Source organism: Sardina pilchardus, chromosome 3 (assembly GCF_963854185.1).
Source record: "Sardina pilchardus chromosome 3, fSarPil1.1, whole genome shotgun sequence".
Lineage (NCBI taxonomy): Eukaryota > Metazoa > Chordata > Actinopteri > Clupeiformes > Clupeidae > Sardina > Sardina pilchardus.
This window is the reverse complement of record NC_084996.1, coordinates 28,805,180-28,821,644: the sequence shown is the minus strand read 5'-3', so window position 1 is coordinate 28,821,644 and position 16,465 is coordinate 28,805,180. Positions and strand designations below refer to the sequence as shown.

General features: G+C 46.5%; 1 protein-coding gene across 1 annotated transcript in view; it reads left to right on the top strand.

The window, feature by feature from the left end:
* Positions 1 to 16,055, top strand: part of abcc1 (ATP binding cassette subfamily C member 1 (ABCC1 blood group)) — a 38,674-nt gene extending 22,619 nt beyond the window's left edge. The window contains exons 20-31 of the mRNA XM_062532697.1: positions 2,449 to 2,500; positions 3,079 to 3,220; positions 3,482 to 3,689; positions 4,726 to 5,036; positions 5,471 to 5,670; positions 6,510 to 6,636; positions 7,215 to 7,316; positions 9,524 to 9,670; positions 9,987 to 10,145; positions 12,803 to 12,969; positions 13,701 to 13,895; positions 14,233 to 16,055. Of these exons, the coding sequence (XP_062388681.1) occupies positions 2,449 to 2,500; positions 3,079 to 3,220; positions 3,482 to 3,689; positions 4,726 to 5,036; positions 5,471 to 5,670; positions 6,510 to 6,636; positions 7,215 to 7,316; positions 9,524 to 9,670; positions 9,987 to 10,145; positions 12,803 to 12,969; positions 13,701 to 13,895; positions 14,233 to 14,341 (1,919 nt within the window). The 3' untranslated portion in view covers positions 14,342 to 16,055. The remainder of the gene's footprint in view (positions 1 to 2,448; positions 2,501 to 3,078; positions 3,221 to 3,481; positions 3,690 to 4,725; positions 5,037 to 5,470; positions 5,671 to 6,509; positions 6,637 to 7,214; positions 7,317 to 9,523; positions 9,671 to 9,986; positions 10,146 to 12,802; positions 12,970 to 13,700; positions 13,896 to 14,232) is intronic.
* The last annotated feature ends 410 nt before the right edge of the window (positions 16,056 to 16,465 follow it).

Sequence of the window (16,465 nt, the reverse complement as noted above, 5' to 3'; positions counted from 1 at the left end):
TTTTTTTTTTTTTTTTTTTTTTGAAAAATAATAACACATGCTCTCATACATGACACACAGACGAGGCAGTGAAATATGAAGAAAGGAAGTGGTCAAAGGCACGTGCTCCCCTCCCCAACACCCACACATATATTCAGTCAGGGCGTTCCATCACACTCGCAGTCTGTGTCTTCCTTTTGATCCAGTCTGCTTCTGTTCAACCATTTAAGCCTGTTTCACACTTAGCTTGGGCTGCATCACCTCTCCACGCTCCAGCCTATGTCTTCCTTCCCGCCCGCCCTCTGTTACAAACATGTGGTCTTGTTTGATGTTATGCCTTTATGTTCATGTGTTTCCATTTCTTTTGTCCTCTTTTTTTGTTTTTGTCCTTCTTTTTGTCTTCCACTTGCTGTTCAGCAGAAGAGATGGAACAGGAGGAGAAGGAGGAGGAGGAGGATATGGGGGGAGATAAAGGTTTGAAGGGGTGTTAGGTCCCTAAGCCACATATGGCGCCATAATACGTCTGCACGACTTGCATGGCTGCTGGAGAGATTTGTTTATATTTTGTGGCCCTGTTGGTGCAGTCGTTGATGGCCTGCTAAGCCCTGGTCCCTGGGGCCACTGATGGAGTTGGAACACTGGGCTGTCAGGGCCAAAAAGAAAAAGAAAAAAAGAAAAAACCCAACGCCCCAATAATAAGTAGCTGTCTGCAAGACTGTACTGCCATTCCTGACGTGTATTGACATAGGCCTATTAGATAGATAGATAGATAGATAGATAGATAGATACTTTATTGATCCCCAAGGGGAAATTCAATTATTTGATGATACTGGCATAAAAATCCAAATGCATGTGTTGCAGAAACGGTAAAAGAGATGTCATGAGCATCTGGTTGTGGAGACTTGCAGAGAGTAATTATTATGGTACACTCACGGTAGATTGTGTTTCCGAAGAGCTCCACCTCAAGGTTCTGAAGGCCCGAGGTTGAAGCAAGACCTTTTCCCCTATCCATTTCCTCACCCTCACGCTGGAGATGTGCTGAAGGGGAAAAAATAGTTTGTGTAGATGTATTCATGTAAATAGAAATGACTTGATTTTATTCCCTTTTTTTGCTACACATTACCAGTCAAATGTCTGAGAGCAAGCTTGTGTACTTTAATTGTTTGTACATCAGAATAATTGAGCAAAACTTGGCATGGACAACCAGCCTTTCACTCTGAGGCTTTAAAAGTGTTGAAGCCCAGATGGTTTGGCTGTGACAGACTAATAAAGTTTAAGAGGATAGTCAATTTTGACCACAGAAGCCAGATTTTACCAAATGAAGTTCTGTCTCTCTCTGTGAAGTGTTACCCCAATGTGTTCAAACAACAGGGGTTGGCAATCTGTCTCCTGGTCCATTGAGTCTGAACCCCCAGGGATTGTCACTCAGTAGGAGATGAAATGGGTTGCTTTTAAGCTCTTGCGTAACTGTCTGTTAAATGGCCAATGCCTGTGTAAACAACAGTTTAAAACCTCATGTTGAGGAGGCGTACTCAGACTTTCGACTGGTAGCATAGATTGTAACCAAACCAGGGAATTCACACCCATGGTATGCCATGGGGGAAATGTTGCAATAGGATCCAGACCGCTGCCTTCCCCTTAACTGTGGTAGACCCATCAGTCGTCAGTGGTGTCCCCGTGTTGGTGGTCGTCTATGACTAATGTGTGTGTCCACACCCCCCTGGCATAATTCATGGATTATGATGACATCCATAGATTCAACACCATGGATGTGAAGATGATGCTAATAGGCATTGGCTTCAGTGTGACCAGTCTGATGCCACCAATAACCATGGACCACGGTAATGGTGTGTCAGATCTGTTCTATCCTATCTGCCCAAGTCTTGCCAAAGACAACTCAAGAGTCACTTCACACGTCTCACTGGCGTAGAGTCAACTCTTTGGTTTGGTCAAAGCCAAAGGCCTGTAGAGTGTTTGGATCTCCTCTTGGTCAAAGGCCTGTAGAGTGTTTGGATCTCCTCTTGGTCAAAGGCCTGTTGTAGTGTGCCTTGGATCTCCTCCAGTCGCCTGCGATGACTTTGTTTTTTGTTGCTTTGATGTGACCAGACTTGATGGTTGATGAAAGGAGTCATGCCTTTAGTCAAGTTTCTCTTAGCTGAGACTGAAGGGCACCCGCACCATGCTGTTCTGATGAGAGTGGCGATGCTTGTAGGGCTGCTCGATTACGGACAAGTTCATTATCAGGATTATATTGGCAATTTAGCACGATTAACTTTGGAAGCATCCCTCTGGTGTTAATAATAATACATAAAACATAATTGCAGTTGGAAATATTATGAGAATTTGATTAATTGCACAGCCCTAGATGGGGGATGTTTGGGGGTGGGGATGGCATCGTGGCATGGTGGCATGGTGGGGTGTGGCTTTCTTTTCGATTTGTGTCACCAACACTCTCCAATCTCCCAACAGACTCTGCCCCTCGGAAAGGCCTGGAAAATGGAGGTCCTGTGTCCTTGTTGGGGTGAGCTATCACTACCTCTGTTCAAATTTGACTGTGCAATGTTTTTCACTGCGATTGTCTATTAAAGGGGTTGAGAAATGCATAGATTGCTCAGTGTATTTGTATGTAAGTATTCTAGTTCTTGAAACTTTTACGATTTAGTTGCTAGATTTAGATTTATTTAGATTGTACAATAAGAGTACTGATATATACTTTTGAATAACACATTTAAGTTTGGGTAGGATCAAGTGTCGTACTGTAGTTATCATATTTCAGAGAATCAGAGAATCATATCAAACAGTTGAGTTTGATCATATGGTTTCAAGGACAATGCTAAAGGTCAACTGGTTTCCCTTTTCTAAATTGTCTCTTTTCAAAAAGGGACTGCTTCCTGTCGAGAATTACAATACAATTTGACATAAACACAGTCATACTGTATGTCTCTTGTAAAAGTCAATACGATATGATTTTCAAGAGCCACAAAGAGCGATTGAAACAGCGGGACAAATTGCAGTGATAACCTCTAGCTGTGACGCCTCGTCATAAATCTGGAGCCGCCTCCCAATAACATAAGTGTGTGTCCGTGTATCCATCTGCAGACAGAGCCAGAGCACGCTGACCGCTGCGGGCTCAGCCAAGTCCCTGCTGAAGGCCGAGAGTGCTGGAGAGGGGGCCAAGAAGAACTTCAGGTCCCCCGAGGCTGCCAAGCTGACAGAGGCGGACAAAGCCAACACCGGCCGGGTGCGAGAATAACTCGTAACTTTACAAGTCGTCGGTTAGCGGTTTGGACGATGCTAGAACAAGGGACACTCTGGAACATCCTAAGTGCCTTTGTGCATCGTCATGAGATACTTTTTGAAATGTTTGTTAAAGTAAACAAGCGCGTGTGGCAAACACTGTTGTCTTTCGAGAAAGTATTATGTTGACATTGTCCATTGTCTGTTTGGGCCTTCTTTTGAAACAACATCTCTTTGTGTGTCTATCTCGTTCTCTCTCTCACAGGTGAAGCTTGCCGTTTTCTGGGAGTACATGAAGGCCATCGGAGTGTGCCTATCGCTGACCAGCGTCTTCCTCTTTTTCGCACACCACCTGTCCTCTCTGGGCTCCAACTACTGGCTCAGCCTCTGGACGGACGACCCCGTCATCAACGGCACACAGCCCAATCGCAACATGCGTCTGGGGGTCTACGGAGCATTGGGCCTCTCCCAGGGTCAGTCCCGCTTTGTCTCACTGGCAGACATACTGTAGGTTGTGATGCAGTCCACTCATAGGTTTGCAGAGCGAGTCCTGCTCAGTAGGTTTAGCAGCAGGTCATAGAGAGTCTACTGTATGTTGGAGAGGCTCAATGTTTATAGTCATCCAAGTTCCAACATCATTCATCAGTGTTTTTTGCATTTCCGCAAGTTTTGAACCAGTGACATTAATGGTGGGTGTTGTGCGCATAACAGAACCATAGAATGACACACCCATGCCAATTCCCAGGGAAAAACAAGTATTTTTCGGTGCCAGCGCCAAACCATCTTTTTTGGTTTCAAACTGATGTATTTTTGTCAGAATGTGCACAGTTCACAGTGTGAACCAATACACAACCGGGGCCCTGTTGGTGGAAAAGGTCTAAATGTCAGATCTAGGGGTCAAGTTTACGCTCTATCCATACCTTCACAAATATATTTCAGCAAACATACCTACATAACAGTGTAGTGCAACTGCAGAGTGTTAGGGCAACGTGATGACAACGTGTTCAAGCTCGCTGTTGTGGAAGAATGTTTTAGATCCTGCCAGAGACTGACTTGGCTCTGTGAGCCTCGGTGGTTCCAAGGAGCAAACCTAAAACCACACTGCAACCAGGTCATTTAAGATAAGCGTCTGCCAAACCCGAGACGTCGATAACGCTGTAGGGCTGCACGACAACGGTGAGCAGTGGTTCAGGCTCGGGGGCCTATCATTGACTTTGGTCAAACCATCAACTTCGGTGCGTCGGAGCGACTGTGTTTCTGAGGAGCAGCAAGCCTGGTTGGGCCCTCAGTGTTGGTTGTTTTAAGACCCATATTGATTCTGTTGTTGTGATAGGCCTTGGTGTTGCAACATGTTGTGCAACAAAGTTAAGCTAACCTCAACCTTTGAGACGACAAGGAAAAGAGTGAGTTGCTTTATGTAGGTATCAGGCTGTTTACCTTCGTTAACACGGTCTGTTTTCCCTCCTCTCTGTTGTCCCTGTGTGTCTCTTTCCCATGGTTTCGCCCCAGGTGTGGCAGTGTTCCTGTACTCTGTGTCCGTGTCCATCGGAGGCGTGCTAGCGTCGCGCTACCTGCACGAGACCATGCTCTACAACGTGCTGCGCTCGCCCATGGCCTTCTTCGAGCGCACGCCCAGCGGCAACCTGGTCAACCGCTTCGCCAAGGAGACGGACACCATCGACGCGGTCATCCCCAGCATCATCAAGATGTTCCTGGGCTCCATGTTCAACGTGCTCAGCTCCTGCGCCATCATCCTCTTCGCCACGCCGTTCGTGGCCATCATCATCCCTCCCCTGGGCCTCCTCTACTTCTTTGTTCAGGTTGGTCATCATCATTCACACGTTTCATCCATCAATTTGCAGCAGCTTTGTAATGTTTGTTGTAATGTTTGTAATGTTTTATTTGTAATGATGTAATTCTTTTAAGGCTTCTTGCAAATACATTTTTTAGTCGTCCATTCAATTTAATGTAAAGAATATGCCTGTACACAGAATCTCAGGATAAATGCACACAGTTAAATTATTTAAACCCAATACAAGAGGTCACGATGTTGATGCACTATTGTATAGTTGCACAATTCAACTCTACTTGGCATTGGGACAGTTGTCATTTTGGAACAGCTTAATCTTCCAATAACTTCTTCTGTGATTTTACTTGACGTGAGATTAAATATCTCAGACTTTTGATATAGACCTCCTGTTGCATGGGATAGTAGAGACAACAACACCAAACGTTTCTTATTTGAACCCTGCAGCGTTTCTACGTGGCCTCCTCGCGGCAGCTGAAGCGTTTGGAGTCGGTGAGCCGCTCGCCCGTCTACACGCACTTTAACGAGACGCTGCTGGGCACCAGCGTCATCCGGGCCTTCGGCGAGCAGCAGCGCTTCATCCGCGAGAGTGACAGCCGCGTGGACCACAACCAGAAGGCCTACTACCCCGGCATTGTGGCCAATCGGTACGCTACTCCTAGCATTCTTCTGTCTGTTAGCATGGCAACATGCAAACAATAACAATAACAGCAACAATTACCACCGGTACAGTATATGGTTATGGTTATGGGATTCAACACGCCTTTCGCCAGAGCGATATGCAAATAAAAACAATACAATAAATCTACAATGAACATTTTCAAAAAAGTTGGTCATAAAGTTGGTATATACACACAGTATACCCTGCTTTTCCAGTTAACCCCCGACAACTTTGACGGCTAATGCACAGCACCATCTGATGATCATTTTCAGCTCTAGAGAACTTCACTTCACTTTGAAAAACTAAAACAGTCAAAAGGATAATATATGGAATGTCTATTGTAAGTCTAGTTTGATTGGTCTGGACATAGGACACACATTCATAAGGAATCATGAGGAGAAGCAGGAAGTCAAAGTAAACATGGCCATATCTAGAAAATATATATTTGCCAAAGACTGATGACAACACACCATCAAATAGCTTGAGAGGTCCCATTGCAAATTTTTGTTAGCCTGTTAAAGTAGCCAGTTGTTTTGTTTTAGAGGAAATGACTGGAGTAGCTTCCCTTGGTGTGTCTGGTGAGGTAGGGCAGGACATGCTTTGTTTATGTGTTATGCAAACAGTCATTCAAGTGTATTTCTTTTGCATAAGGTCCATCTCCCGTTGTCTGCCGACGGTGCAGAAAGGTCCAGGCTCCAGTGTTTAATTACCCCAGTGTTGTCTCCCGCCTCCACACTGCTCTTAGTGGTGTTGCGATGGCTATTCTCGGGTCCGCTTTTATCGCCTCGGTTTTGAAGGATGTATGTGTTGTGCTTCCTGCGGTAGGTGGCTGGCCGTCAGACTGGAGTTCGTGGGGAACTGCATTGTGGTGTTCGCCGCACTCTTCGCCGTGATGGCCAGAGACAGCCTGAGTCCTGGGCTCATGGGCCTGGCCATCTCCTATGCGCTGCAGGTCAGTTTGGGTGCTTGGGATCCTCATCCCCAGTCAAACATCAGGGATCTTGAAGACATGTCCAGGGCTTAAAGTGTTAAGGCACTATGTCTGAATTCAGGTGTGGAAAGGAGAGTTTAAGGTGGGAAAATACAGTATGCCGTATGCCTATAGGCCTATAATCTTCAAGACACAGACATCTTCTTTGCTTTTAAGCCCTGTATGCCCTAATTTTCCATGAAAAAAAATATGAAATAAGATATGAAATGTATACTGTGTCTATACAAATGGAAATACTGTACAGCAAAATGAATATGAAATATAGTCATTGATAAGGTTAGAAAGAATCCTGCCTTTGACAATGTCATACTATATTTCACACTATAGCTAGTGACGAGAAGGAAAGATCATGTTGGCTAGATCTCCCTCTTTGTCTTCTGTATTCTATCATTCATACTTGTTCACCTGTTATTTAGCTTATCCATATGCTGGTCTCACTGCTCTATATTCTTCTCTCTTTCTCTCACTCTCTTTTGTCCTCTCTCTCTTTCTCTCTCTCTCTCTCTGTCTCTCTCTCTCTCTCTCTCTCTCTCTCTCAGGTCACTGCATCTCTGAACTGGCTGGTGCGGATGTCTTCTGAGTTAGAGACCAACATCGTGGCGGTGGAGAAGGTGCAGGAGTATGCTGACACAGAGAAGGAGGTCAGTTGGTTGGTCAGTCCGTCTGAAATGGCTGCAGTTGATTTGCCCTTCTTAGTATCAACGCTAGCTGAACTGTCCGGAGAGAGATGACAAAGATGACTGAGTGGGAGAGAGATACAGTATATCTGTAGTCTCTGTAGTCTACAGTATGCTTTGAAAACACCGTTTTCCTTTAAATGATCATGACCATAAACCATAAGAGGAAAATGAGAGCAAATGTGATGAGCCATGTCAGTCTGTTTGGACACTATTTAGACAGACCGGCGAGGAAAACAGGTGGGTGGACGGGAGAAAAAGTGGTCGGAGGTGGAGAAAGAAAGGGGGAGAGAGGGATGGAGGAGGTGCAGGGGGGGGGGGGGGGAGGGAGGGAGCGAGATGTCCCTCTGTTCCAGTGCAGTCAGCAAGCTGTGATTAGCCTAAATTCCCCTCTGCGGTGGCGTGCGCCTGTCCAGCCACAGGGGCTATCTATCTCCCGCACGCGGCCGCTCACACTCCCGTCGCCACAGCCGCCTGGACTCCAGAAGCTCCGCCCGTCCAGCGCAAGCGTCGACTCCAACTCCACCTCAGCGTCCAGCGCAAGCGTCGACTCCAACTCCACCTCAGCGTCCAGGTCGGGATGCAGCTCCCGGGCCGTGGCACGTGGCTCCTCATCACGCTGGCCCGGAGACCGGACCTGGCCTCCTGTCCCCCTGCATCAGAAAAGGGCTGACCCCATAAACGGAACACAGCACGCGGCACGTCACGCGTCTGAAAGGGCTTGGCCTCAAGCTGTCCTGCTTCTGAACCTCCAGAACCTCCTTAATCCTGAACAAGCAAACCCTCCTGTTCCCCCCCGAATAGATCTGTTGGAGGACGCGAGCTGGAATAGAATAGTTCGGTTTTGGGACACAGGGATGACACTGCCGTGTGAGGTCTCCCCTTCGTGTCAACTCGACTGCCGTCCAACTGTATTTCTCGACTGCAGCTCTCTGTCCGCAAACCATCTTTTTCGCACCGTGTAGAAGGTGCGCTGTACAAATACTCTTAGAAGTTACATTTAGTGTTGTAGTTGACACGAGGTGAGGCGTAGGAGTAGTGTCAGGACATGGCTCAAGTTAGTTTATGGTAGAGGTGTGTTGACAGCAAGGCTTGTCTGTCATGTGTCGACAGGCATCCTTGTTAACCTCTCTAAAATTCTGCACGGCCTACAGATGAATGATTTATGCACACATATTATACTCATCTGCACTGTTTATATGATGCGTTCATAAATCAAACATAGCATATATTTGTATCACAAATCATAAATACACAACATATTCATGTTCTCCTCAGTACATGAGATGTGCACTGGACAACAAGGAGCTGAAGGCTTTGGCTGCGCCCAGTTGAGAAAGAGGAGGGATGTGGGTGGTTGGGAGGCTGAAAGTGTGAAGGCGTTGCGCAAAATTCCAATTTGTTGTGTCAGTCACTTTTTTTTTAAAAAGCCGCCAGTAAATGTTGTTTAATTTCTCTGAGGTTTTGTTATGGCTAGAAGTACAGTCAGACATGGACACTTGAGCATGGCGCAAAGGCATTCAAATGCAGTCATGGATAACCACCGTCTTGTGTGTGTGTGCGCGCACGTGTGTGCGTGTGTCTGTGTGTCTGTGTGTCTGTGTGTCTGTGTGTCTGTGTGGCTGTGTGTCTGTGTGTCTGTGTGTCTGTCTGTGTGTGTGTGTGTGTTTATTTTGTAAGTGTGTCTGTGTGTGTGTGTGTTTATTTTGTAAGTGAAGTTCTGTCTGTGCTAAAGTTCCCCCTTGGCAGAAGCTCTAAGAGAATAAGCTAAACTTATCTCAGTAAGTAAGTTGAAAAACACAACGAGGACAATACAAAACAGGGCTGCAGTTGGTAAACAGTCATGGTGGCACAAAACACAAATGTGAAACAGACTCGGAGGGCACATGGGCTGGTCAGAGATCAGTGACTGGTTGGCGAAACCGCCCACTGTTGTGGGATCAGAAGGAACGATGATGGTGGATTAACCACGCGTGGTGGAGTCTGAAAATGTCTAAAAATACAGGGGACCAGACTGGCCTTGCAAGCTCCAGTTAGCTTGCAAACTCTCAGTTAACTGATGGATTTTGGTGTTTTTCTCCCGTTCATTTTCACTGTGTACTTGAGCCAGCTGCTGCAGGTGTGACTGACCGGTGTGCTTCTCCCCTCCTCACTTGTCCTACCCTCCACAGGCGTCCTGGAGGCTGGAGAGCTCTAAACTGCCCTCCGGCTGGCCCACGGTCGGACACATCGAGATCCGCAACTTCGGCCTGCGCTACAGAGAGGACCTGGAGCTGGCTATCCGAAACATCTCTGTGACCGTCGAGGGCGGAGAGAAGGTGTGTGTGTGTGTGTGTGTGTGTGTGTGTGAGAGAGAGAGTATGTGTATGGAGAGAATGCATGTTGGAGAGAGAGAGAGAGTGTTTGTGTGTGTGTGTGTGTGTATGTTTGTGTGTGTGAGAGTATGTGAGAGAGAGATAGGTGTGTGTGTGTGTGTGTGTGTGTGTGTGTGTGTGTGTGTGTGTGTGTGTGTGTGTGTGTGTATGTGGCTCTCATATGCTCCCATGGCTTAATGGGAGGGATTGAGTTTCTTTTAATGTGCCATGTGGCTTTTGTTTGCATGTTTCTCTGATCTCTGATGTGTGTGTGTGCCAGGTGGGCATAGTTGGGCGCACGGGAGCGGGCAAGTCCTCCCTCACCCTGGGCCTCTTCCGCATCATCGAGTCGTCGGAGGGAGAGATTCAGATCGACGGGGTGAACATCTCCCTCCTGGGCCTCCACGACCTCCGCTCCCGCATCACCATCATCCCACAGGTACTGTACTTCCCCCTGGCCCTCCCATCGCTTTTTCTGAAGCATATTTGTTATGCTCCTTAGCCACTACGCTACCACCGCCCAGGCTACTTCATGCTAGCCCAGCTCCTTAGCCACTACGCTACCACCGCCCAGGCTACTTCATGCTAGCCCAGCTCCTTAGCCACTATGCTACCACCGCCCAGGCTACTTCATGCTAGCCCAGCTCCTTAGCCACTATGCTACCACCGGCTAGGCTACCTCATGCTAGCCCAGCTCCTTAGCCACTACGCTACCACCGTCCAGGATACTGCATGCTAGCCCAGCTCCTTAGCCACTACGCTACCACCGTCCAGGATACAGCATTATGCTAGCCCAGCTCCTTAGCCACTACGCTACCACCGGCCAGGATACCACATGCTAGCCCAGCTCCTTAGCCACTACGCTACCACCGGCCAGGCTACCTCATCCTAGCCCAGCTCCTTAGCCACTACGCTACCACCGGCCAGGCTACCTCATCCTAGCCCAGCTCCTTAGCCACTACGCTACCACCGGCCAGGCTACCTCATGCTAGCCCAGCTCCATAGCCACTATGGTACCACCGGCCCAGTTGCACCACAGCATCCCCCTGTCCCTTACATCTGTTGAGTCCTGCCTCTCCTTCTCACCCTTCCTCTCCTCCTCGCTCCCTATTTAGCTCTTTCACTTGTGAAATCCCCAGTGATGGCAGGTCATTAGAGCAACAATGGACTAAATAGAATGACAGACTGACTTTGCCTGATCAGCATCATCAATTTATCATAATCATCATCATCATCATCATTAACATCATCAACAACTCATCATCATCAACATACCCCAATATTAAATTGATCGAATAATGAACCTCCAAAGCATAGTAGCTTTCAAGTGAGAATGAGGCCTCCCTCTCTCTTATTCTTATTCATGCTCAGCATTAAATTTGGATACAGAGCCTTCTTTTTTTTTTGTCCTCATCCTGCACAGTTTTTGAAAGTTTGCGGACGAAAATGTGCAGCGTTTGAAACAGATCGGCAGATCTGCGTTCATACTAACGTGGGAGCATAAATCAGACTCACAGTCATGCATATACAGTAGTACACACATACTGTATACAGTGGTACTGTATATGCTGTGAGAGTGCTTGCTTTTGTGTGCTCTGGAACACCAGAGTACTCCCATACAGAGGTGTACGCTCTGGCCATTTCACACAGACCAGCATGCACGTACACGTCAACGTACTCTTACACAAACACTCACGCACGCATGCGCGCACACACACAAGACACACAAGACACACAAGACACACAGACACACAAGACACACACAGACGCACAGACGCACAGACGCACAGACGCACAGACGCACCGACGCACCGACGCACAGACGCACAGACGCACCGACGCACAGACGCACAGACGCACAGACGCACAGACACACAGACACACAGACACACAGACACACACCATCTGTAGTTGTAGTTAGGGGAACTCCAGTAGCATTTTGTCAAACCATAGGCTCAGGCCACAGTGACAAAAACAAAAATGCCAACAGCACGTCCGCAGGTTTTTGCACGTGGGCCGGTAAAAGAATTCAGTAAAGTGTCATGTATCGCCCTCCCGCCACCACGGTGATCTATAGCCCCTGTGCGCATAAGCATCTATTGTGGCGAAGGAACTTGAGGATAAAGTGCAGAGGCATGAAATAGGTCATGCATGTGGTGTTGAGGGCTTAAACCAAGCATGCCAGAGCAGCCATTTCCCTCCAAATAAGAGATCTCGTGTCTCCTTCGGGAAATCAGCAAAGGTAGGGGATTTTTAGGGCGTTGTCGGTCAATTGTTACTGGATTTTGTTGAGCCACAAACCATCCTATAATGGTAAACTGTATAATTTCATAATATATTATTAATAATGTGATACATGTGGTTTCTGGAAATCAACATATCCTTTTACAGGAGTTGAGTTATGGAACAAAATAGAGATTTATATCACATTAACATACAGAAATATATGTATGATTCCCATATGTGTGTGCGTGTGTTTATTCAAAATGGAAAATGCATAATTTAGGGGATTGACTTCCCGCTCATCTGGTGTGAGCAGTGACACAACCGCACCACCTCCACGTCTCCACAGTTATCCAGTCCACTCACCAGGCCAAAAGTCCCACTTCAACATTGCCCTCGCTTGCACCCTTGCACAACAACAATGTCAACAACGTGCTGAGGTTGCTTTTAGGGAAAGTCTCGCACAACCCTAACCTTAGCCCAGAACAGTACTTGCTTACTTCAGTCACACTTTCGATTTGATTCTGTGTGTATCTAAAGAGGCCCTACAGCTCTTTGGATCAGTTAGTAGCATGTATAAAGAGGGATCAGACTTTGTATTTGGCCAAGGAATTTGTTTCTGAACAATACCCTGTCCCCTACATTTTACAGTCTTAGACACTCCCCTTCAAATAAATTGTATATAATTGTATATTTAGCCGGACAAGACGTTTAGAATGTCTGACTTGCATTGATTTGAATAAAACTATGCTAGCACTTTACATGAGAGTGTTCATGATCCAGTGTCTACAGTATGTGCATTATTTCACTGACTCTGTTTTAAATTTTCGTGGAACCGTACAGTGACCTGCATGTTCTGTCTGTGTCTCGCAGGACCCAGTGCTGTTCTCCGGCACTCTCCGTATGAACCTGGACCCGTTTGATGGCTACTCTGACGAGGAGGTGTGGAGAGCTCTGGAGCTCGCCCACCTGAAGAACTTCGTCTCTGGTCTGCCGGACAAACTCAACCACGAGTGCTCTGAAGGTGGAGAAAACCTCAGGTATCCTACAGTAAATACTATTTTTGGGTGGATTGACTGAAAGGTGTCCTGATATTCCTATATAGCGGAACTCCTCTGAAGTAGATCAGGTTAAAGGGTTTTGATCACGGTTCTAGACCAATGCTCTGGAAACGTTGAATGGTAACCTCTAGAAAAACAACATTAGATTGATGAAAAGCTGTTTGTCGATAGAGGCCACTACAGTGAATGTGTTGTCTGCTAAACTTATGAATGAACAAAGCATGAATCATCTCATAAAAAACCTAAGAGAACTTGACTCTAGAGGGAGTGCTGGGAAAGGGCTGGATGACTTCCTGAGTCATCTGGTCCGTAGGGGCTCCATATGCTTATATCCAGATGACTAATCAGTTGGCTAACCAATACACACACTCATATTTTCAAGTGGAATATCAGTTGTTTTCGCTGTCATGATCCAAATCTCCTTTTTCCTGTTTTCTTATTTGTGCTCAAAAATGTGAGCGGCCGTGACTGTTTCAGTGACCAAAAAAAAGTGCCCAAAAAAACTCTTTAAACAAAATTGGAACCTAAACAGCAGTTCTTTCAATGAGGGGTACTCCTACTCCTCAAGTACACTGTTTCCACCACCGCTTTCTGTGTGTCCGCCATCCTTTGATGGGCCTGTCTGGCTTGGATCTAGCCAGCAGAGGAAGAGGACATTAAAATATCTGTCTGGGTCTTCTTCTCCTCACCTCTCTGCTCTCCCTCCTCAGTTTGGGCCAGCGACAGCTGGTCTGCCTGGCTCGCGCTCTCCTCCGCAAGACCAAGATCCTGGTGCTGGACGAGGCCACAGCGGCGGTGGACTTGGAGACGGACAACCTGATCCAGTCCACCATCCGCACCCAGTTTGAGGACTGCACCGTGCTGACCATCGCCCACAGGCTCAACACCATCATGGACTACACCAGGTAGCACACCACTCTAGGAATTCACATCAACATAATACACATTTCAGGCCATTGAATGCAATGCATTATTGTTCTAGTGCTTTTGGCATTTTTCACCCAAATGTTTTCACGACCCAGCTGTTGTTCATGCTAATTGGCATAAAGCCTTTTTTACATGCCAATAAATAGATTGTCAGATTTTCACTTTTTACAACTGCGTGGCTGTCAGATGCAGATGACGAGCCTTGTAGAAGTGAACTGGCAAGGAGATAAAAAGAAAGTGTGATATACTGTGTAGTAAGTCCTTAACACTGTGCCCAGTTTATAGCAAAGCCCTTCTACTCTTGTGTCCCTCCAGGGTTCTTGTCCTGGACAAAGGCCAGGTGGCAGAGTTTGGGTCTCCATCCAGTCTCATCGGCCAGAAAGGGATCTTTTACAGGATGGCCAAAGACTCTGGCCTGGTGTGAAGCTGACCTCAGGAGGAGCAGAAGATGCTGAGCTGGCCAGTTCTCCTTCTCTCCCCTCCCTTCCTCCCCCTCTCCCTTCCTCCCTTCCTCCCTCCCTTCCTCCCTTCCCAGACGGAGCCTGTAGGCGGGGAGTGTGGGGACTCGGGTGTGTGTGTGCGCGATCCCAGTCCCCCTCCATTCCACACGCTCAGAAAAAAGTGTCTGCTCTCCCTCCCGACTGCACCTCTGCTCATTGTCAGACTTTTGTCTTTTTTGTTCTACCCATCGTCGCTTCCTTTTCCTCCATTTTTATTTTTGTTTACACTTATTGTTCCCCTTTCATTACATCATCTCTCTTTTTTTTTTGTTTTTGTCTGTCTTGATGTCCACTCGACAACAGCTGCTTTGTAGAAACGAGGAGTTTCGCTTTTTTTGGAGACGCGCCTGCTTTGGAGAATCACTGAATGTGTGGTTTTCGGCACGGGCACCTCTGTGTCTGGAGTTGTGGTGATCTTTCTTATGCTCTTCTTCTTCAACTCCACATCGAGATGCCTGGTCATGCACGACTATGACTGTGGACCATGTCTAGTCTCAGCTGCGGCTGCCATGTGCAAGCTCCTAGCTGTCTTGGGAATGCCGTCAGTTGATGACGAGGTGCTTGGGACGGCCCTGGGATTTCTCCCCAGTGCAATATTCTGCCTTAATACTGGCAGACCAAACGCACACACACACGCAGACACACATACACATACGCTCACACACATGCGCAAACACACCCAATCACACACATACACATACGCGCACACACACACATGCACACACAGATCAACCAAAACAGGAGTATTTCTACTCCCTGCCAGGCTATCTGATGTATCCATAGTGCTGGAGGAGGCCCAACTACCCTGATTGGGTCTCGAGTGGGTCCAGACTACCCAGAGGAGAGGAGAGCAGACTACAGCCACCTGCTTTGATAAAGTGGTGACTTGTTTCAAGCAATGAATGTACACTCCTCAGTTACCAATTGCAATCATTTCTCAGCTTGGCATACAAATGTTTTTTTTTTTTTTGTTTGTTTGATTTCTGTGGTAAATATTCCAAATAATGTCACTGGTGCAATCTACTGTAGCCCAAAACGCCTCTGAACGCTCAAAGCGCAGCACGGAGGTGCAAGTATTTTTTTTGTGTGTGTGTTCTTTTTCAAAAGGTGAAAACGCTTCAAGTCACAGACTATCGGTCTGTTTGATATTTGCTCGTGAGTTTCGAGGCATTGCCAACCCACGGAGGAGGCAGTTCCATAGTACGCTCTGTTTCCGCAACGTCGTTTGGTCAGTTACTCCTTTGTACTGGCGCTCCTCTGCGTCATTGTTATACTCATATCAGACGAACGTACTTTTAGGCTCCAGGGTGGTATTTTTAAGCTAACTCAAAAAAACGCTGGAGCTCAGAAGAGCATCGTTTTGTTTATTTGTAGCCTTTTGATATGTATTTTACAAGATGGAGTCAAGCTGTCAACACTCTGCTTGAGTTACTGTGGCAGTAACTGCACTAAACAGACCATCTTTGGAAAAACATATATAAACATGCTGTTACATATTTATATTATTTGTACTGTATGTATGCTTATTATGATTAATATTATTTCATATTTGTATACATGCACTAGTTTTAAGTGTGCTTAATTTCATAACAGGAATCAAATGTATAAAGAAGAAAAAAAATAAACTGTTTTTCTTAATATCGGTTGCCTCTTGAAACTGCATGTGTAGAGCCAGCTGCATGCACCTCTCATTGTGACATTTTGCATGACCTACTGTATGTTATGTGCATCCTCAACACCAAGGTGAGATCAAATAATCACTGCAAGCTCATCAGAGAATTGCACTTGTGGTAATAACACACTAGACACCCATTTACATGAAGTGTCTAGTGTGTAAGTGTTACATGCAAAGTCATAATATCTAGTTAAAGCTAGTTTGGTGGATTGGCAAAATGCAATAACAAGAGCAGATTCCAAGTGCAGACATCAGTGGGTCAGATCTATGTTCCGACACACACCACACGACCGCTTTAGCTCATGCAAGAGACACTTTGCTTGAGTTTGCAATTTGCCTGTCACTTAAATTAGGGCCAAGTGTGTGACTACAA